Source organism: Pinus tabuliformis, chromosome 6 (assembly GCF_031772625.1).
Source record: "Pinus tabuliformis cultivar Carrire ecotype Pingquan chromosome 6, CPIR1, whole genome shotgun sequence".
Classification (NCBI taxonomy): Eukaryota; Viridiplantae; Streptophyta; class Pinopsida; order Pinales; family Pinaceae; genus Pinus; species Pinus tabuliformis.
The window spans coordinates 2,085,745,097-2,085,767,362 of record NC_142292.1 but is presented as its reverse complement, the minus strand read 5'-3'; the positions used below and the strand labels follow the sequence as shown (position 1 = coordinate 2,085,767,362).

The window sequence follows — 22,266 nt, the reverse complement described above, 5'->3', positions numbered from 1 at the left end:
CATTATACTATTGGGTTGTATTGCATCGTTGAGAAAGCCAGCACTGTGTATTGAAGGATATATGTTATTTATTAAATTTAACTGTTGAAGAATTTTTTGTTAAAACCCTAGTGCCCTAAGAAACTATAGGGCAAAATCACTGTTGTATATTACATTTACAAATTAGATCTGAAAAATCTGAGAACTAAAAAGAAACCCAAAATTTCAAACCAACAAGGCAAAAATTGTAGCAAAGTGGTGTAAATTTTGTGAAAAAGGCAATCTTCATCAATAAATCCAATCTTTACCCAATTCAAAAATTTCACCTCACATCAATGAAGTCACACATTTATCACATAGAACTATCAGTCTTAGGGATAAACTGTAATATTCAAAAATATACCTCCAAACTCTCAACTCTGACCACCACTAGTCTAGGCATGTTCAAGTATATAAACATTGCAAAATTGAAAATATTTCAACTCTAGATCAATACAACAGCCCTTAGGGCATGATTTAATCAAGATTGCAGGTCTGAAAATTACATATATTAACAGCAGACATATAACAGCACGTTTCAGATCTGAAGTTTCATTTAAGGCATGCCAATTCACTCAACATTTCAGTCTTGATAGCCCAATAAATTAACATGTTGAAATGGGCATGGAAGTTGCTCAATCACATGATAATCATATTTGCAATAAGAGAATATAGGACAGCAATGGTGCATCTCCTTTATTATCACAACATAAAGATAAAGTAAAATACCTTAGCACACAGGCTGGTACAATGAGTTATTTCAGCTCATCCCAGGCAAGGACTCCTGCAAAGCTTCCAAAACCCTAGCTAGGGCATTGGCAATCACTGCAAATTGAAATTAGCAATAACAAGGTGTAGTAAGGCATCTCACCAAGCTATACAGCCTCTTTAAGGAGCTCAAGAACAAGCTAGCATTACACTTACTGTCCAACTGCAAGCACTTGCGTCACATAAGCTTCACACACTCTTCACTTGCATTTTACAAGCTAAGGAACCCTAGTGCATGCATCCCATAAGCACTATCCTTGTTACAATAGTAAATACATGTTCTTCCAATATCCTTCACATAGTTAGCATCACAACAACTTACAATCTCCAAGACCCTAAGAGTGATTCATTCCAGAGACACTTTCCATCCTTTATCTATGATTAGGTGAGATAGGCCTATGATAATACATGAATCAATTCCAAAATGAAACCCTATAGTGAGTCAATAACAAAGCCCCGAGTGGATCTCTTCACTAAGCATGAATACTACATGGCACAATAGGCTTTGTACAACCCCCAAGGTGGTGTGTCCTCTAAGTCTAGGTTTCAACATGTCAAGTGCTCCTCTAAGAAAGATGGTTTGTCCTCCAATGACAACTCTAAAGTGTTCCCCCCCCAACATATGTGCAAGGTGGCTTCAATGCTGCTAGGGCTCTGTGCTCAACCTCCAAGTGCATAGCACCCTCCTCCAAGGTGGCTACTCCACATGTCCTAAATGCCCATCCTCCTTAACAAGTGTGCTCTGATAGAAGATATCAAACCACCACATGTTTGCGAACTAGCACATCAAGAGGTGCACCTCCCTAGCTCCGACCCCAAGGTAAGCATACACCCACTAAGATCTCTAAATGTAAATCAACCAAGATACATCAAAAGCTATGTGGCACGAAACTTCTAAGAACCCGACGTTTCGGGACATACCCGTACCCAAAACTCCGAAACTCGACCATTATGTAATCATCTATGAGAGTTAATATAGACTTGGTTTTCCTTTTAAATTGTCATCTATGGGTCTTATTCTCTTTTTTCTTGCAAGATAATGTGTTATTCACTTATTTATAAATTTCTTTTTAGATATATATAAACATATATGGCGTTTCAGCCAATGTTTCCATTTTTGGAAGGCGATGTTTCTAAACGTACCTGTTTTGGAAACTGCGAAACGTTTCGGCGTTTCGTGCAACTTAGATCAAAAGGGCTAGGGGACCACAAGCCCAACAGCTCACATGAAGTGTTCCCTTAGATGCAGTCAACTACAATGCTCAATAACACCTGCTATGATGCTGAAACTAATAACCTGTGATGTGATCCAACCCAGATATATCTTTTATGTAACCTTCATTGTTTAGTCCAAATTCTTTGCACTTGATTGATTCTATATGGTCCATTCTGCATGTATACATTTTTATTCTTTGGGATGCTTTTATAAGGAGATAAAGTGAGATGCTTGAATATTTCTTGCACATCTTACAGATGACAATTAGAATCTAGAAGAACTTCTCCAGGATTTTGACTTGCTCTTATAATTTTGTATCTTGAGATGCTTAAACTATCTAATGATTCTAATAAATTTTTGGGGCAGATTCATGAATCATCATCTATTTCATTGCTGTACAATAAGGAAGACATCGAGAATCATAAATTATCAAGCTTGGCTATGAATATACAGACTGTGCTTCCCTTTATATAATGGAGGAGGAGCATATTTGTCTTGTCTCCAATGTCAGGGGTTTATATCTTTTCTTAAAATGCCAATTCTGGCTTAAATATATCCTACCAATTCAAATCTAAAGCCTGTGATTCACCCAGATGAAAAAGGATAGCAGTATCCCCATTAAAAGTTGTGTGACATTTTTTTGTCCAAAAAAAAAGAGATGCCTGTCAGTTTGATGACATCCCTAATATTTAACTGTCTGACCATTGATATCTCCCCAGAGACAATCTCTTTCCAACGAAGGGGATGTGGTGACAAAGAGAATGTTGAAGCAATCCACTCACAAAATGCTCCGGTAATATTGCGGCTCCAAAATACTTGTTTAACCTTATCTGTTTGTGACAAATCATACAGCAACCATTTCTTAGTCCTAGCTTTTTATATCTTTGTTATTTTCATCTATATGTATAATAAAGAGGATGTCTGCTTCCCAATATGTATACTTAGTACTACTATGAAATTGAAAAATTGCTGTTAAGCAGTTATGCAACAGGATTACTGGTATTATTTAAGTGAACTTTCTTATGTTTATTATAGTGCTAGTTAACCCTTGTATCCTTAGATCTCTGTGCTTTCATATGTTCCTTATAGAAGCGGGCTTTACATACTGCTCCAAACTTGCAGGCCTTGCATATGTTGCTCTTTTCTAGATAGTGTGGATTGGATGTCTTAAGACTAACCTTGTGATCATTTGGATTCAGAGGATCTAAAGCAAAAAATTGAGGCAAAATTCAATGAGCTTGGTGATATGTGTGAGCGGGGTGAATTAGAACCTGAGGAAGCATATGGTTTATTCAAGGAATTTGAAGACACAGTGGTAGAGGAATATGCACAAAAATTGCCATCTGAGGAAATTCCACAGGATATTGAAAGTAAAAACAAGGGTGGTGGCTATGACAAAGATCCTCCTGGTGAGGGGCCAATTTTGAGATGGGAGACTCGTATGGTGTTGTCTCCTGGAGGAGATTCATGGCACCCTGCTAACAGGAAAGTGAAAGTGTCTGTCTTTGTAAAGGAGCTTGGCCTTTCAAAATATGCATTTATGCGATTGAGAGAATTAGTAGGCAAACGGTATGATGCTGGCAAAGGCGAGCTTACTATTGTTAGCGAAAGGTATAATTGAAAGGCGTGATTATGAAAAATACTCCATTTCTTATTTTTAAATGACTGGTTGCAGTTTGTGTTGAAACACTTGGAATTTTCTTTCACTAATTAGTATTGGGTAATTGATCCTATATCTGTGACGTTAAGCTCTTCAATGTGATATTGTTTTACTGCTGTAGCCTGTTTAAACTGTATTGTATGGGTTAATCGCAGGTTGGAAATATTGAAGTTGAGTTGACAATTATTTACCTGACATGTGTTCCTCTGATCACTCTATCCATCTTAAATGCAGATTTGCACACCGTGAGGAGAATCGTAAAGATTGTTTGAGGACATTAATTGCCCTTATTGAAGAAGCAGAAAAAGCAGACACCTATGTTGCTGAGGTTCGTACTGCGTATACCAAGGAGCAATTGAAAGCGAATCCAAAGTTCCAAGAAAGACTGAGGGCTCACTATGCCACTAAAATAGAATCCCAGGAACCGAGCCCTGCATAAAGAGAGCTGCATACCATGGGTATTGAAAACTATGTTTCTCAATGTTTCTAGAAACTGATGTTACCTTTAGGGATTTAACCCACTGGGCAAGTGACTTATTTTGCCTCTGTTGATTCAATAAGTTCATCCTATTCCCAACGGGTACAGTATCCAAGTAACAGGGGCAAAATGATTTTATTATGGAATGAAAAGTACAATCACTTGGAAAAGCTTGAATCAAGAAAAATTGCAGTGTATGCATGCTGACTGGCCTGGTGCATGCTTTATTTGTATTCATTGTGCACTCTTGGGAAGATGGCTGTTTTAAAGTATTTGCATTTTTCCAAAGTAATCAACAGGGAAAATTTTAGGGGCTTAATTTCGCCCATGCGCTAATTTTTCTTTTTATTCTTCCAAAAAAGATTTGCCAATTTTTTTTTCTTCCTAAAATGATTTTCCCAAATTCTAAAGTACTTTTATTGTTGTCGTTTTAAGAATTTACTTTTTGAAAAAGTTATATTTACAGAAAAATATTTACAAAAAAGAAAACTAAAAAGTGGAAAGTGGAAAGGTATATACGATGAACTTCATAACCTATTCCAAGGAGCTACTATGGCAGAAATAAAAGTATAGAATATTCAGTGCGATCCAAACATTGAGCATCTTGGATCAACAAGACTCCTTTCTCCAAAAAGTGACGATGAATCTTATCCTTCCAGATTGAGCCGAAGGAAAGCAAGGAGCTAAGCTCATGATAAAAAGTAGGTTTACACCACAACCTTCTTAAAACAAGAAGCACCACTATCCTCAGTGGCTGCAACACTAAAACAAATAAAAGGGAGTATGAACAAAAGCTCAGCCATCATGAAGCATTGCTGCCCGCCAGTGAACCCTGCCGTGAAGAAGCTTTGAATATTGATCCTCAAACCAATTCTAGTGATGTTTGGGAACCCACAACGTGAGAAAATGTGGCTAACTATCTCTGGGTGTTGACAAATAAGATAGAGGCCATCCGATAGACTAGTGTTGGCCAACCTAGCCTTTGATGGAAGCCCTTGATAAATGAAAAACCATACAAACACTCTTAAGACAACCGCATAGTCCAAACACTAGTCTATCGGATGGCCCGTTGCATGTTAGGAATTGGGGAGAGGGGATGTCTTGAATGTATCATTGAATCCAAGGGGTGGGAATCATACAGCAGCAGCAACAATTGACCAAAACTGCAATGCCAATCTCTTGAAAAGGGAGTCATCTATGAGGGTGGAGGAATTGCCCAGACAACCAAAAGTGGCCGGAATCTTGGCAAAAAGAATTCAAAAAATCTTGAAGAGACAGTGTTTGAATCATGTTTTTGATGGTGGAAATGGAGTCACCAACATCAAAAACTTCTAGCGCACCTAAAATTATGAATTTTGACAACTTTTACTTGGATTTACAAAAATCCCTGCCGGATTTTTTGAATACATGGCCGGAATTTCCGTAACTTTCAGGGCAAAAAAGCATAATTGTTAGATTACGACCTTGAAAAGTGCCTATGCATACAAGCATTTGTCTTAAATAATTCGGACTCTGGAATAAGGGCACACAACTCCTTGATTGAGAGTTTGTAAGAAGAAAGAACCTCGTGCTCCTCAACAAAAGGTCTCCACCCCTTCCAGGTCTGAGCACTTGGAACCCCATAGATCACTTCAGAAAAATGTGCCTTTTTGGCTCAGTCCGTGCACTTGAAAGCATGGCTTCTTCACAATGCACATCCCTTGCTCTCTATGGCTCCAAATTGGTTGGCAGGCCAAGTCCCACCCTACTCGGCTACCCTCCTAGTGCCATTGAATCAACCTTGCTATGGCTCTTTAAGAAAATTATATGCCTGTGAAAATGAGCAAGCTTGAAACTTGAAAGAGGTGCGGAGTGGAAATAATTTCACATATAGATGAAAAGAACCTTGAACTCTTTCCAAGATGTTGCACTAACCTCACATAGTGTTGAAAAAGAACCTACGATGGCACTTATCGCTTGAACCACTGCATCACCCACTTAGCCGCAAAGAGAGACAACATCAACTATACCTAGACCCACCCCATTCATCCTTGGGTATAATGAAAACACACCAACGCATCAGAGGCCAACCATGCTCCCCACCATAGTTCAACCACAAATATGTCCTTAGGAACTACTCAAGTTGCTAGAATTTGATCTTGTTGGGGCATTAGCAAGAAACATAATACACATGCAAGCCCTGAAAGATGCGACCAACCAAGTCAACTTGTAAAGGGAATTGCCTTATAATGCTAAATATTTAACTTTGTAGTGTTTGTAGGCACTGGTCACATGTAGCAATTGGAGACAATCGAATCCCAAAGGGGATACCCAGATAGTTGGCTGTAACTATTGGACAATTATGGGACTAGGTCGTGGGAATGCAATTAGGAGGGGAATCCAAACCAAGAATTAAGTAAAATAAATTTTGTGCATTGACCATAGCTCTTGAGGTAGTGGGAAAAGTGTCCAAGCAAGAAAGAACTCCATCAGTAGACTCTTGATCAATTCAAACAAAGAGGAGAGAATATTTTGTGAAATGGTTATTGACCATCTTTGAGCCATCCGAGAGAAAAATACCTATAACTTGTCTTCTAATATGTGCTACCTTCAACATATATCCCAAGGCATATGCAAAGAACACACATAAATAAGGCGCTAAAGGGCATCCTTGTTGAATAGATTGATGAGGAGCAATACACAAGGACAAAGAGGTGTTAACTAAAGCACATGATAAAGCATTGGTAAAGAGGGTATTCACCATGGAAACACATTAAGAACCAAACCCCAGGCAAGGCATCTATGAAATAAAGGAGCAATCAACCTTGTCATAGGCCTTGCAGAAGTCAATCTTCGACATAAGGCATTGTTGACTAATCTCTTGGGCCTAGTCCATAGTCGCCTCCCAAGTTGAAACCATAGTTATCTAGAATGAACCTCCCCCTAGACAAAATCTCTCTATTTTGGTCAAAACACATATCGAGTAATCAATTATATCCTCAAATCCAAGGTCTTAGCCATTATTTTATAAGTGACCATGAGTAGGGTAATTAGTCACTGAACTCCAGTGTTATATCTTCATTCTTGGGAATGAGCTTAATGCTAAAGTATAGAAATCGTCACCTATTGAATCCCACATAGCCTTGCTTCTTCATAGAGAATAGAGAAGCAAAAATCTCATCCCTCGAGATGGCTCTATCCAATCTATCTTGGTTACCTCCAGGGATTTTGTGTGGGACCACTTTGCAATAAGCATCTCAAGTAGCAAGCACACCATCCAATCATAAGGAGCAAAAATAGGCTAGAAACAGGGACTCAACATACCTTAAATCTTTGATGGGTCCTAGATAGGGAAACATTTGGTTAGCGAAGACCAAGCCTTTTATTCATGACCACTTTCTATTTAAGTTCAAATATTATTTGGACCACTCATCCCCCTCCTATTCCATTGGAGGTGAGAATGAGTCTTGGCACTTCGAGCTATATAGTCCTCTGCTTTGGTCACCCCCATCTCTAATTTTGTAGCCTTCTCTTGACAAGTGAGAGTGACATAATGAATGTTCTCCAAAATGATACAAACCTTCAACTTTTGTCAAGCCCCTTGCAACTCCTTCCTCCTCCTGTTAGCCATAATCCTATGCCAACCTCTCATGAACTTGATAGTGTGAAAATTTGTAGCCTCCCACCAAAGTATCCACCCTTGTACACCTATTGATCATGGAAGAAGGTTCCAAACCCAACGAACAAGGTCTCAAATATCTCGCAACACATTTAATTGAAGATGGTGACACATCAACATAGTGACCTATTGAAAGCAGTGTATGTATTAGGATATGATTTATGTCAATCACATACGTTGGGTGTAATTTGCTAGAAAAAGCCATCTCCTCATTGAGGGCCATATAAGTGGTCCAACCATGGTTGAACTTTATCGTGTCCCTGTTTTTAGTTAGTTCAAGTGAATTGGTCTCCATAGTCAAGACCCCTTTGTTTTTAGTTTGGATATTTTTTTTTTTCAAAGTTGCGTTGCATAGACAACAAGCTTGCTTCTTGAAACCATTGCTCGTTGAACCTTTGCCTCCACTTCAATTTCCATCACATTGATCATTGAGTCTCTACCTTCCTTCCCATTCCCATCCCACTCTTAACATATTAAAATCCTTGCCCAAAATCCACTATATCACTAGAAGAGAGGTAGTCATCCAATGTCAAAGGCAACCCCTCTCAAAGTTGAGACTAAGGGCATACATTTGATAAAAACCAAAACGTAATCATGTATCAAAAAGTGACCCATGGACATTAATCCTTAGGATATGATGTAAACGCAATCACAAAACTCTACAAGGATGAAGGAAGGGAATTGTCACCTCTTCAGTCCATTGACAATGGTTGGAACCCCAAAAAGGCCCATTCCAACAATAGTTCATTCGATTTCGTAGCTTGAATCTAACTGATTTATTGCTTGTAAAAAGGACCACATATGACCAAAGCCTTTACAACACACCTTTGACAAATTGCTTGTGACTGGGAATTGTCATGCTTGTCACCTTCCAAGATAAGGGGGAGAGTTTCATTCCAATGGGTGATGAAGTCCTAAACCATTGTATCAGTTAGCCATCTCAAAGCCTTTAAACATTCAACTATCCAGTGAATGAATCATCACATCCTTGTAAGATTTTGTTCATTGATGTGGACTCAAATCACTGGCCAAATTGTTCAATGAGAAAAAGAGGAAATCCCTTTTGCTTTTAGCACTTATCTTGCCAACCCTCCTCAATCCCCACCAACTTTACGGACAAAAGCTTGAGGCGCACTTAGCTGCCCTATATCTGAGGAAGTATTAGGAGTTGGCGGCTAAACCCCCTAACCAGACCATTAGCCAACATTGATATTAACAATGGGTGAACCACTTGCACTTGCACTCAAACCACCACAACCTCCACTGTCAAGACCTCCACTTGGACCACTTGCCACAATGCTCCTTGCTCTTGAACTTGTATGATCATTTGAGGAACCACCTCCTCTTGCACTTGAACCCCCTAAAGGGCCACAAACACTAGGCGTTGAAGCCATATAGGACACCTTTGCCTTTGCACTAGCACTTGTAAACTCCTTAAGCTTGGGAATGCAAAGGGGGCTGTCCAGAATTAAATGATTCTTGAGTTAGGCAAGCAAAGCAAGCATTTAAAAAATTGAGATATTGAACTCTCTGTTGCTTAACTCCATCAATATTGCATGTTAAAATATATGGGGGGAGCTTATGCTCCAGGCCTACCTAGACACACACCTACGGGTTAGTGTATATCATACAAACAAATCAACAAAGGGTTAGTGTATATCAATCGAACGACGACAAAGATGGATAATCGACATAACCACGATCCTTTAGATGAAAATCGACTTGACATGACTGAACATAGGCAAAGGAACCAACAATGTTCCATGTACCATACTACAACATTTGGCAGATCATTGAAGTCGAGTTAAACAAAACAAGTCGAGTTAAACAAAACACTTACATATTTTGAACAAAGCCCCAACAGGAGTTCACGGAAATGCTCTTAACCTCTTAGTTCAACATACACCTTCGTTTGAATGTCTTTTCATCCAACATGTGGTGTACAAAAAGCAAAATGACTCCTAGAGTCTCCAAATGCATACGCCCCTCGAAATAGTCCTTGTTGCCAGTTAGGAAAAGGTTGAAATCATCAGGTCTTAGAAGGGGTAAAACATCAACTATTATGACATGTTGAGAGGGGATCTTGGTACCCTCAAGCACAGGCTCTACATAAATTTGATTTAAATTTGTATTAGAAGAGGACATCTCTTCCCTTATCACTAAGCCTTGATCTGTCGATGCCATAGTCCTATATCTAGGTAGTACTACAAACTCACAACCCTCTGTCTGCACATACATCCTTTCTAATAAAAAAGGCTCCTCCATAGGCATCGAGCTTACCATAGTTTGTGAGTCTGTGACTTTGCACTCTCACTAATCACAAGCTTGCCACCCATGGAATGTGTTGTCTTCAACAGAGAGGAATCCTTCTCAACACCAAAAAAATTGGCATTCAAGATTGAATTGTTGAAAGTAATACTAATGAGAGGTGTTACTAGGCATTTATCTCTTTTAGCGTAGTAGACACATTAATGAATTTTATCTTGGTGACATTTATGAGTTATATTAATGTCATGAATGGAATAGATACTTAAAAAGTGGTGTACCATGTACTTTTCTAATATTAAAGTCACTTGCATTTTATAAAATGATTTTATGTGTAAAGTACTAAGTGTACTTTTTCTACTATTAAAGTCACTTGCACTTTATAAAGTGGATTTTTGTGTAAAGTACTAGGTTCACTTTTTCTAATATTAAAGTGAGTTGAGAAAATCACTTTATGAGAAAATATAAAAATGTACACAACTTGAAAAAGGTACTAGAGGCTTTTAAGTAATGTGGCCAATGTGCGAGGGGGGTCATTTGGGAAAGTTAATTTCAACCACACATCTTGAGATTTGGAGATCAAATCTCATCCATTGAATCCTAGGTTTAGGGATTCAATCTTTTCTAAGAGATAAAAGAAAAAGGAAGAACGTGTTCTTATTATTCACTCGTGAGATTATTGAGAGACAAGAGGATTGGAGAAAATGAGATCTTCAAGGAGGGTCTGTAGCGAGAGAGGTGGCATGAATTTCTAGGAGACAACCATTGAGAAGCACAATTTTCAAGGAGGCAAGCATAAAAATAGAGGGGACAATCAACATGTAGTTTGAGGAAGAATCAACACAGAAATTGAGGGTAGAGGCACGAGTTCTGAGGCTGCTGTGCACAAAATTCGAGTACTGTTCGTCCATTGTGTGGGTCCAAATTTGAAGGCAGAAATCTTGGGTTTGCTGCTACAGGCAATGCAAATTACGAGGTGTTTTCCAGGAACGAAAATTGAGGGACAACAATGACCTCCAACATAGAAATCAAGGCATCTTCAGGGATGGATTTTGAGGCATCTACAACACAAATTTCAAGGCTGAATTTGCACATAGAACAAAGCAGATTTGGCACTGATATCAAGGCAATATTTCTGGGCATGAAATTTGTAAATCTGGGAATTATTTTTAGTGGGCACAAATTTCCTGAAATTGAATTAAATGCTTCAGTTGAAGGAGATAAGTATTGTGGTTAATTTTTATGTACTTAGACTAATTTTCTCAAGCAATAAAATTGCCCTTTGAAGACCGGTTTTCCCCAAAAGGCTGTGGGGTTTTTCTGGGTCACCTTGACAAAAAATAAGTGTCTCTCATGTTTGAATGCTTGCATAAATTTAGCATTAATTACAGGTGATAGGAAATGTGTTAAATAGTAGAAGTGCTCTTTGAATGTTTACAAATACTGCATTTTGAAATTTATATCAGCGTGACAAAACATGTGGGTTGGGTCAAATGAACACACAAAATTGTAAACTGGGGTTAGGGTGCAGATCATTAATTTTCTACATGGTATCAAAGCTTCGTTGAGCCAATTTGAGGCTCATATCTACATTTTCAGTCAGTTGATAAAGAGGGCAACAAGCTACCAAAGTCTTCAAACAATGAACCATACCTTTGAAACTTCGCCAAGAACACAAAGATTTCAACAGTTCAGAGGGTGAGTGGTTCTAGCTTCCAGATTTTCTTCATTTCGTTGGTTGTGGAGTCATGACTACTGGGTTGAGAGTAGAGGACAAATTGGTGGGGGTTGAAAACTTTGGCCCATGGAAGGAGAGGATTATGCTTTTACTAGAGGAGGTGGAAGTGTGGGATATTGTACAAGAAGTTGTACCGCTGCCCACTGGTCCAGCTCAGTTTGGTAGAGTTCACTAAGAAAAATGTGTAGGCAAAGAGGATCCTTTTAGATTCCATCAAGGATCATTTGTTCCCTCATGTTTCAAGAATGATATATGCATATCAGATGTGGGAGTCTTTGGTCTCTTTGCACCAGAGTTCTAATGAGAACAGGAAGATGGGGTTGAGACAAAAATTACGCAACACCAAGATTACCAACACTGACAATGTTACATCTTTCATCACCAGAGTCTCACAGGTGAAAGATGAGTTGGCTGCTATTGGAGAGACTATTCCAGAGGAGTAGTTGGTTGATATTGCTTTAGAGGGGTTCATCGAGAAGTGGGATAGTTTTATCCACAACTTGGTGGCTAGAGAGCATTTTCCTGGATGGAGGAGGATGTGGGATGATTTCCTTCAAGAGGAGATCAGGAGAAGCATGCACAGTGGCAACAAGAGTGGTGGGGGTGATGAAGAGGAGATTGTTGCTCTCGCGGAAAAGGGCAAGAGGAAAAAGAAGATCAAGAAGTGGTCTTCTAGTGGAGCAAAGCTAGATAAGGGGAAGCAGAAGGCTAAGGAGAAGGGCATGAGCAAAGTGAAATGCTTTGCTTGTGGGAAGATGGGTCACTATGCCATACAGTGTCCCAACAAGATGGGTGAGAAGAAACACAGAGTTGTTGCTACAACGGATGTGGATGAGTTTGCAACTATGTTTGACTCAGAGTATTCTTTGGTGGTGAGTTTAGCCACTCATGTCACATCTTCACGTGCATGGTTCATAGACAATGGAGCATCTTGCCATATGACCGGAGTTGGAGAGCACTTCACGAGCCTTTTGGAGGATGACATTGACTTGGAGGTTGTGCTTGGAGGCAACTCCAAATTCAAGGCGACATGTATGGGGACAATATCATTTCAAAGGGAGTCATTACCTCCTTTGAAGGTGACAAATGTTCTTTATGTTCCAGGGTTGAAGAAGAGTTTGATATTAGTTTCCATCTTGGATGAGAGGGGGTAAGAGGTATTGTTCCGAAAGGGACAAGTACTGTTGTATCCTAGAGGACCTAGTATCGAGTCTGCTCATGTGATTGGAGCTCACAGTGGGAGACTATACAGACTCATGTTTCAACCTCTTCGAGCTATGGTGGCTCAGGCCAATAGTAGTGGTTTATGTGAGTTGTGGCACATGAGGATGGCCCACTTGCACCATGGAGCTTTCAGGATGTTGATGGAGATGGTTACCGGGTTTCCAGAGTTCAACACTGATCATCATGATGTGCAGGGGGTGTGCTTTGGGAAAGTACACCAAGACACCTTTCTAGAGTAGTGACAACAGAGCGACAGGTGTCCTTGATTTGGTTCATTATGATGGATGTGGTCCTATGTCCCATGTCTCATTGAGCAGATATGAGTACTATGTAATGTTCATTGATGAACACTCTAGAAGGACATGTGTTTACTTTATGAAGACCAAGGATGAGGTCTTCCAACAATTTCAAGAGTTTAAGGCTCTTGTGGAAACCAGATAAGGAGGAAGATCAGGGTGTTGAGATTCGACAATGGGGCTGAGTACACTTCAGCAGAGATGAGAGACTTTTGTGGGAGTGTCGACATAAAGAGGGAGCTCATTGTGCCTTATAACCCTCAACAGAATGGGGTAGTAGAGAGGAAGAACAAGACCATTGTGGGTGCAGCTAAAGCGACGCTGTATGATCAAAGTTTACCTTTCTTCTTGTGGGACGAGATGGTTAACACTATTGTTTATTTGTAGAACCGGGGCCCACACAAAGTCTTGGGGAGCAATACTCCTGAGGAGATATATACTGGCAAGAAGCCAGAAGTTGGGCACATCAGGATATTTGGGCACCTTACATATTCACACGTCCATGAGGAGAAGAGGACAAAGTTGGAACCCACAATAGAGAGAGGTATATAGATGGGTTATAGTGAGACCAATAGAGCCTAAAATATATACCTTCCTGCAAAGAGGAAGATTGTCTTGAGGCGAGATGTGAGATTTGAGGAGGAGACGGCTTTGAGGAGGTCTCGGGAGATTGATCAGGTAGAGCAGCAGGTTCCTCAACAAGGGGCCACACCACAGGTTTAAGGAGCATCAGGTGGTACACTACGATCAAGAGGTTCAGCTTCTTCAAGGGTGACAGGTTCTTAGAGCATAACTTTTCCTGGTACCAATCACCTAGTGCAGGTTCATTGGGCACAATATCTCAGAGTTCAGGATCTCCTTTGGTTATTTTAGAGCGTTCCTCGCTAGGAGGTGAGGCACCAGATGAGGATTTTCCCATACCTCCACAAGAGACTACTGCAGGGAAGAGGAAGCCAAGATGGCTTTGGGAGACCTTGAAGGAGGCTCATAAGGCAGTGGGGAGAGCCACGTGGTTAGTGAGGGAGAGTAGACCGCCAGAGATGTTGGGTGGCTTCGTGATAGATGTTGTAGAGACATAGCCAACTAGTTTTGAGGAGGCCACTCGATAACAGATTTGGAGGGATGCAATGGTAGAGGAATATTCATCTATCATGAAGAATGTTGTCTGGGAGGTAGTGCCACGTCCTGATGGGAAGTCAATTGTGACTTCCAGGTGGCTCTACAAGATTAAGCATGCTGCAGATCACAACGTTGAGAAGTTCAAAGCTCGGTTTGTGGCGTGGGGGTTCTCACAGGTAGAGGGAGTTGACTATGGGGAGACCTTTGCGCCGGTTGCTCGTTATACTTCCATTAGAGCAGTGATATCTATAGTAGCTGAGATGGGATGGATGATTTACCAGATGGATGTGAAGACCACCTTTCTAAATGGTGTTATATAGGAGGAGGTGTACATTGAGCAACGTGAGGGCTTTGAGTTGCATGGGAGTGAGTCGCATGTGTGTAGGCTGAAGAAAGCATTGTATGGACTGAAGTAGGCACTGAGGGCATGGTACGAGAGGATATATGCCTACTTGCAACAATTGGGTTTCCAGAAGAGTGATGCAGATATGAACCTATACTTTATTTTGGTAGGTGACGATCCACTCATTCTGGTACTGTATGTGGATGACTTGTTTATTACAGGGGAGGATAGTCTCATCCAACATTGCAAGAGAGATATTGCTTTAGAGTTTGATATGACTGATATGGGGTTGATGCATTACTTCTTGGGGATGGAGGTTTGGCAGGAGGATGGGCACATCTTTGTGGGCTAGGGTAGGTATGCAATACATATTTTGAGGATATTTCATATGGATGGTTGCAGGCTTATGGCTACTCCTATGATCACCAATTGGAAGAAGCTGCATGAGGCTGATTCTGAGTTGGTGGATCCCACCTTGTATCTTCAGTTGATCGATTCATTGATGTATTTGGTCAACACTAGACCAGATATTTGCTTTGCAATCAATACATTGAGTCAATTTATGATGGAACCCAGGAGAGTACATTGGGTGGGTTCAAAACATGTGTTGAGATAATTGTAGGTTACCGTGGATTATGAGTTGGACTATGTTAGATGTGATGGGGTCAATTTGATTGGTTGCACGGACTCAGATTGGGTTGGCAGTGTTAGTGACCGGAAAAGCACTTCTGAATGTTGTTTCTCATTGGTCTCGACAATTGTGTCATGGTTCAACAACAAACGTAAGTTAGTGGTGTTGAACAACATAGAGGCATAGTACATTGCAACTATTCAGGGAGGATACGAGGCATTATGGCTTCGCAAGAGGCTTAGTGGACTATTTGGTCAAATGGTGAGACCAACTACGATTTACCCAGACAATCAGAGTTTTATTAAACTCTCTGGGAATCTAGTATTTCACAATCGGTCAAAGCATATAGAGATCATATACCACTTCATCATAGGCTGGGTTCAGCGAGGGGTTGTGAAGCTTGAGTATATATCTACTGATGAGCAGGTAGCAGACATTCTCACCAAGAGGCAAGTATGTCTTTTTCAGAGATAGGATGGGAGTGGTGAGCAACACCTTCATCGGTAAGAGGGAGTGTTGAAAATAATACCAAGGAGAGGTGTTACTAGACATTTATCCCTTTTAGCCTAGTAGACACATTAAAGATTTTTATCTTGGTGACATTTAAGAGTTATATTTTTTTCATGGATGGAAGAGATACTTAAAAGTGGTGTACCATGTACTTTTCTAATATTAAAGTCACTTTCACTTTATAAAGTGATTTTATGTGTAAAGTACTAAGTGGAGATTAAATCTCATCCATTGAATCCTAGGTTTAGGGATTCAATCTTTTCTAAGAGATAAAAGGAAAAGGGAGAGCTCATTCTTATTATTCATTCATGAGATTATTGCGAGAGCAAGAGGAGAAGAGAAAATGATATATTCAAGGAGGGTTTGCAGCGAGAGAAAGGAGGCATGAATTTCTAGGAGGAGGTAGCGATTGAGAATCATGATTTTCAAGGAGGCAAGCACATAAATCAAGGGGACAATCATCACATAGTTCGAGGAAGCAACAACATATAAATCGAGGGCAGAGGCATGAGTTTTGAGATTGTTGTGCACATAATTCGAGGACTGCTCCTCCATTGTTCGGCCCAAATTTCAAGGCAAAATTCTCGGGTTTGCTGCTATAGGCAACACAAATTCCAAGGTGTTTTCCAGCCACGAAAATCGAGGGATAACAATCACCTCCAACATAGAAATCAAGGCATCTTTAGGCACAAATTTTGAGGCATCTACAACACCAATTTCAAGGCTGAATTTGCACAGAAAACAAGGTAGATTTGGAGCTTATATCAAGGCAACATTTATGGGCATAAATTTGTAAATTATTTTTAGTGGGCACAAATTTATAGAAATTGAATTAAATGCTTCAGTTGAAGGAGATAAGTAATGTGGTTAATTTTTTTTATACCTAGGCTAATTTCCCCAAAAGGCTATGGGGTTTTTCCGGGTCACCTTGACACAAAATAAGTCTCTCATGCTTGAATGTTTACATAAATTTAGCATTAATTACAATTGATAGGGAATGTGTTAAATAGTAGAAGTACTCTTTGAATGCTCACAAATAATGCGTTCTGAAATTTATATCAGTATGAACACATGAGCACATGAACACATGCAAAATTGGGTCAAATGAACACTTGCAAAATTGTAAACTGGGTGAGGGTGCAGGTCATTAATTTTCTACATGAATCACTACTTGGACTCTGTCCTCAGACTCAGTGGAATTCAAAGGAATGTAATCAATGGAAAAATCTCTCTTCAATGGCTTCAAAATTGGTACACATGATCAAATCTAAGAATTCTTGTGCACCTATGGCGTGTAATCTCCTCTTCCCCATTGATATTCGAAACCCTTACCGTGTTAATTGTTGAGAAATGGCAACAAGAAATTCCAGTTTCAATTTGTCCTTGAATTTAAACTGAGAATTAAAATAGAATTCTATTCTCATAGCAACTTGTAAATAGTTAATTAAGTTTAATTAGCTTAATTAACTTAGGAATTTCGAGTTCGAAGTCTTTTCGAAGTAATGTAAGTGTTCTCCCTAAATTTTAGGGGTCCAATATGAGTTTAGATTGAGTTGTAATTAGATAACTTAGTTTATTGAGTTATAGACAGTTATACAGTTCTAACTGTTTGTTCAACGAGTAGAGGATTAGCAGTGAGTTAGTGCACTGGTGCATCCATAGATGCTACTCCAGATAATTGAATATTCTCTCATCGGAAACTCATGCATGTCAGTTTTGAGAAAGACCCAGTTGAGACTAGAGTGCAGGGACAATGTACTATCAGTTGTATGATTTATTGAGTTGTATAGATCATGCATGCAATAAGGAAGAGGACCTAGATTGGATTGCACAGTTTTGGAAGCACTGAATTCCCATTAATATGAGCTATTTAACCTAGGACTTGAACGAGGAAATAGGGGCTTGGAAGGCAGTGGAAATTGGCTAAGTGTTAGCTAAGAACAGGGTTGTGAGGCAGAGAATGGAGCATACTTGTGCGGAATTGTTCTAGTGAGAACAAACTTTGTATCTTCACTCATATTTCTGATTAATGGAATACAGATAGGCGGGGTTTTGAGCTGTGGCTTTCCCCATAAAATTTGATTGTGTTATGTGCGATTGATTTGTCTTCTTGTTCATATTGTTTTCATCGATCTATTGGCTTCCGCTAGTTGAAAGTAGAAGTAGATTCTTGTCTCTTGTTTTAGTAGATTACCTGAGCTTGTGAATCTACAGGAAAATCTACATGATATCAAAGCTAAAGACAATATACTAGAGGAGATTTCAAATTTCTGACTTTTGGGTTACATGTGAAATTCAAATTTGCAATACATACTTCATGATTAAGAGATGGAATTCTACGGTTTGCGGCTCGAGCATGCCTTGGAAGACAACTCAAATTATATAGCCTGGAAGGAAAGAATGGAGGTTGTGCTGGAGGATAATGACTTGAAGGAATTCATTAATCAAAACATTCTTAAGCCAACAACATCGGATGCGCAAAATCTAGCCGAATGGAAGAAGTGTGTGGCGAAGGCAAGGCAGATAATCCTTGAGGGAGTTCAAGACCACATTGTCTCGAGTCTCCATGAACAGAAACTCCATATGCTATGTGGAATACATTGACAGAATTGTATCAGAACATCAGTGACCAAAGGAAATTGGCACTGAAGGACAAACTGCGAAATATCAAAATGGAGAAAGGCGAGACTGTTCCAAAATACTTGACCACGTTCACTTAATGTCGTGATGAACTTGGGAGTGTTGGAATCACGGTTGCAGATGATGATATGGCGAGCCTTGCTCTTCTGGTACTCCCAAAGAGTTTGCATAGTTATCGGGACCCTGTCAATGGTTGGGAAAAGCTGCCAGATTGGGAAAAAATGTGGTCGAGTTTGATGCAAGAGGAGGTCAGGAGGAACACTAGGGACGACTCTTCATCAAAGACTAATGATGAAGAAAAATGTGCCTTAATGATTAAGGCGAAGAAGGGGAAAGAGAAAGCTTCCCATTCCAAATCGGATTCTTGTCATGGAGGCAAGAAGAAAGACATGGCGAAAATGAAATGCTTTCATTGTCATGAGTTCAGAGACTTTGCTACAAATTGTCCGCTCAATAAGTCCAAGAAGAAGTCCTCAGGAGGAGCGGTGAGTGAGGCTTTGACCTTCAATTCGAATTGGAATTTTCCCTCATTGCATGCATGGTGTCATCAATGATGGGAAGTGTATGGTACTTAGATAATGGAGCTTCATTCCACATGACTGACGACAAGGAGTTATTCAATGACATGGAGGAGAAAGATCTCCATATGAATATCGAGATGGGTGACGACAGGAGGTATAGTGCTACTGGATTGGGCACAGTTACTTTTCAGAGGGAGCGTGGGGCACCTCTCACCTTGAGGGATGTTATGTACATGCCCAAGTTGAAGAAGAACTTAGTATCGGTCGCCATGCTTGAGGATAAAGGCTATGATGTGATCTTCTCAAAAGGAAAGGCGTTCCTTCGACACATAACCACATGTCAAGTAAAGAAGATAGGGATTCAAGTTAAGAATCTCTATAAGATGGAGGTAGAGGATTGTGTTTCTTTGAGCACGAAAACAGAGATGGTGCAAAACCAAGACGTTGGCGAGTTGTGGCACAAGCGATTGGGCTACTTGCATCATGGGGCTTTGAAAATCATGCAACATATATCTACTGGCCTTCCCAAAGGCACTCTAGAGAAATTTGATACATGCAAGGGGTGTACTTTGGGAAAATACACCAAGGTTTCCTTTCAGGATAGAGACAATCAAGCAGAGGTTATTCTAGAGTGAGTCCATTTAGATGTGTTTGGACCGTTCTCGACATCATCCACGATCAAACACAAGTATTATGTTATATTTGTTGATGACTTTTCTCGAAAATGATGGATATTTTTCATGTAGAAAAAATGATCAAACCTTCACAAAGTTTTGTGAGTTTAAAGAATTAGTGGAGAAAGAGTCGGGCAAGAAGGTTAAAGCTCTACAGAGTGATAATGGTGGTATGTCTCAAACGAGTTTAAGAACTTTTGTGCAGCGGAAGGGATTAAATAGGAGTTGACTACTCCCTTGTTGAAGAAAGTGTATCTAGGTTCGGTCTTCATAAATGTACTTTTGATATTTGTATTTATTCAAGAAAAGAAATATATTTTTGTTATATTTATCAATGAGTTTCTTGCTCATTGAAATAGGTCTAGCACATGTTAGAGTGATATAGATGAGTCAAAGAGCCAAAAGAAAGTTTGAAGATCCTTAAGGGCATGTTACACAATGTATATATTTGTATAAGAGCCAAAGAATATCCCTCCAAGCAAAGACAAGTCCTCTCCATGCAACGACATCATCAAAGGAACAAAAGTGATGAAGGAAACTCAAGTCGGCTTATAGCCATCATGTCAACCTCAAGTCGGCCTAAAGGAGGGATAATCCTCTATATATAGAGTTTGTCCACTCCCTCAAACGACAAGCAATCTACCTATGAAATCAACGAGCAAGGAAGACTGAGAAAAGAGTGAAAAAGGATGAGTATAAGGAGTCTCTAGTGCATAGAAGAAGGAGAAGTCATCACCAAAGGTTGGAGGACCGTTTCTAGGGTAAAACATAGTCACACGTGTGAGAAAAGGAGGCATCTCTGCGATCATAATAACAACAACGTAACAATATCATACTTCTCATTATTTGGGCTTGAAACTTAGGCCTATAATGCCTCCCACTAGAGCGAAGAAGAGACTCTCCCAATTGATGAAGAAAGGAACCAAATACTCAAGGAAACCTCCGACACGTGCAATAATTTAGGGCTACAGGACAACCATATCAAGTCTGCAACTACACCTTGAAGAAGGAGCTCGGTTGGTCAAGAGGAAGGAAGGGATCATCACAAGTAAAGGGTCTCACTAAAGATCAAGGATAAGTGTCTCTTCTAGAGCAAGTACAATAAGGACTATCAATATTGTAAGAAGAACGAAGTGCTGAAAGGAGGAGGAAAAAGTTCCAGGTAACGAAGTGCAGGAAGGAGGAAGGACTTGACTTATGCTTGGAGGATATTCTTGTTAATGGTCTAGGGTTTGGCATTGATCAATAGAAGCTTCAATAAGAGAAATTTATGAAAGGGTTTTCCTCTCTAAGAGAGAGAGGTTTTGCCTTGGCAGAGAGCCAACATCTTTTGTTCTTGTTCTTATGTTTCTGGTAGCAGTTTGATGAAGTAAACACACATGCATTAATAAGAAGAAGAAGAATATTAAGCTAACAAGATAAATTGCAAAAGAGCTTCAAAAAGTGTTATCAACTAAAGAAGAATCCTACTATACCCCATTTCCCTAGTTTCTTCAACATGGTATCAGAGCTTAGGTGACACATCTAGGAAAGGGCATCTCAAGAACACTCATCAAGGAAGGACATCTACGAAAGTTGAAGCATCAAGCCAAAAAGTCTCAATCTCATCAAGGACAAGAAAGGACTACAAGAAGACTACAAAGCAAAAGGAGAATCCTTTTGTATAAAGACACCTACAAGAAGAGAAAATCAAGGAGGGACCTACATCAAGCCACACCATCTTCAAAAGGAAAAGAACTACAAGCCAAGTCATCAAGCAATCAATCAAGTCCATTTGAAGAAATCAACTTGAAGAACATCAAGATCTAAGGAAGGAAACCCATCAAGTCTTCAAGAAGAAATCAAGTCCACTACATCTCAAACTCTATCAAATAAGTATATGTCCCCTTTTGATTATACATCAATGTCTTTTTGCAAGGAAAACAAAAAATTGGTTGGGACCACTAACATCCTTGCATGGAAGAAGAGGATTGGTTTACTTCTCAAGGAGAATGAACTTCTAGAACACATCAAAGGGAATATCACTATCCCTGCTAAGGAACAAACTCAAGCCTTAGCCAAGTACAATAAAGATGAGACAAGAGCTCAAGGGATTCTAATAGAATCCATCAAAGACTCTCTCATTCCTTATGTCTCCAAACTTGAAATATCAAAAGAAATCTGAGACAAGCTAATAGAGATATTCTCGGTAAGCACAATTGGAGAAGTGATATCTCTCCGAAATGACTTGTATAAGATGAAGATATCAAAGGAAGGAACAGTTCCATAGTTCATGAAGATCTCTGAGATGAGGGATCAACTTCAAGAGCTTGGAGAAGTCATGTCTGACAGAAAAACGACAATCGTAGTCGTCAATGCTCTACCTAAGGATTGGGCCAACTTCACATCAAGCATATATGCCAAGAAGGAAGCTACCCCACTAATTGAATTATGGTCTCTATGCAAGATAGAGGAAACTAGACTCAAAGAAAAAAAGGATGTGGGATCAAAGGAGCAAGCATTTGCAA

At 39.7% G+C, this 22,266-nt stretch overlaps 1 protein-coding gene across 1 annotated transcript in view; it reads left to right on the top strand.

The window, feature by feature from the left end:
• The window catches only part of LOC149267581 (uncharacterized), a 65,102-nt gene extending 60,626 nt beyond the window's left edge, over nucleotides 1-4,476 (top strand). Inside the window, exons 3-4 of the mRNA XM_089433496.1 lie at nucleotides 3,202-3,613; nucleotides 3,897-4,476. Coding sequence (XP_089289622.1) covers nucleotides 3,202-3,613; nucleotides 3,897-4,101 — 617 coding nt within the window. The 3' untranslated portion in view covers nucleotides 4,102-4,476. The remainder of the gene's footprint in view (nucleotides 1-3,201; nucleotides 3,614-3,896) is intronic.
• The last annotated feature ends 17,790 nt before the right edge of the window (nucleotides 4,477-22,266 follow it).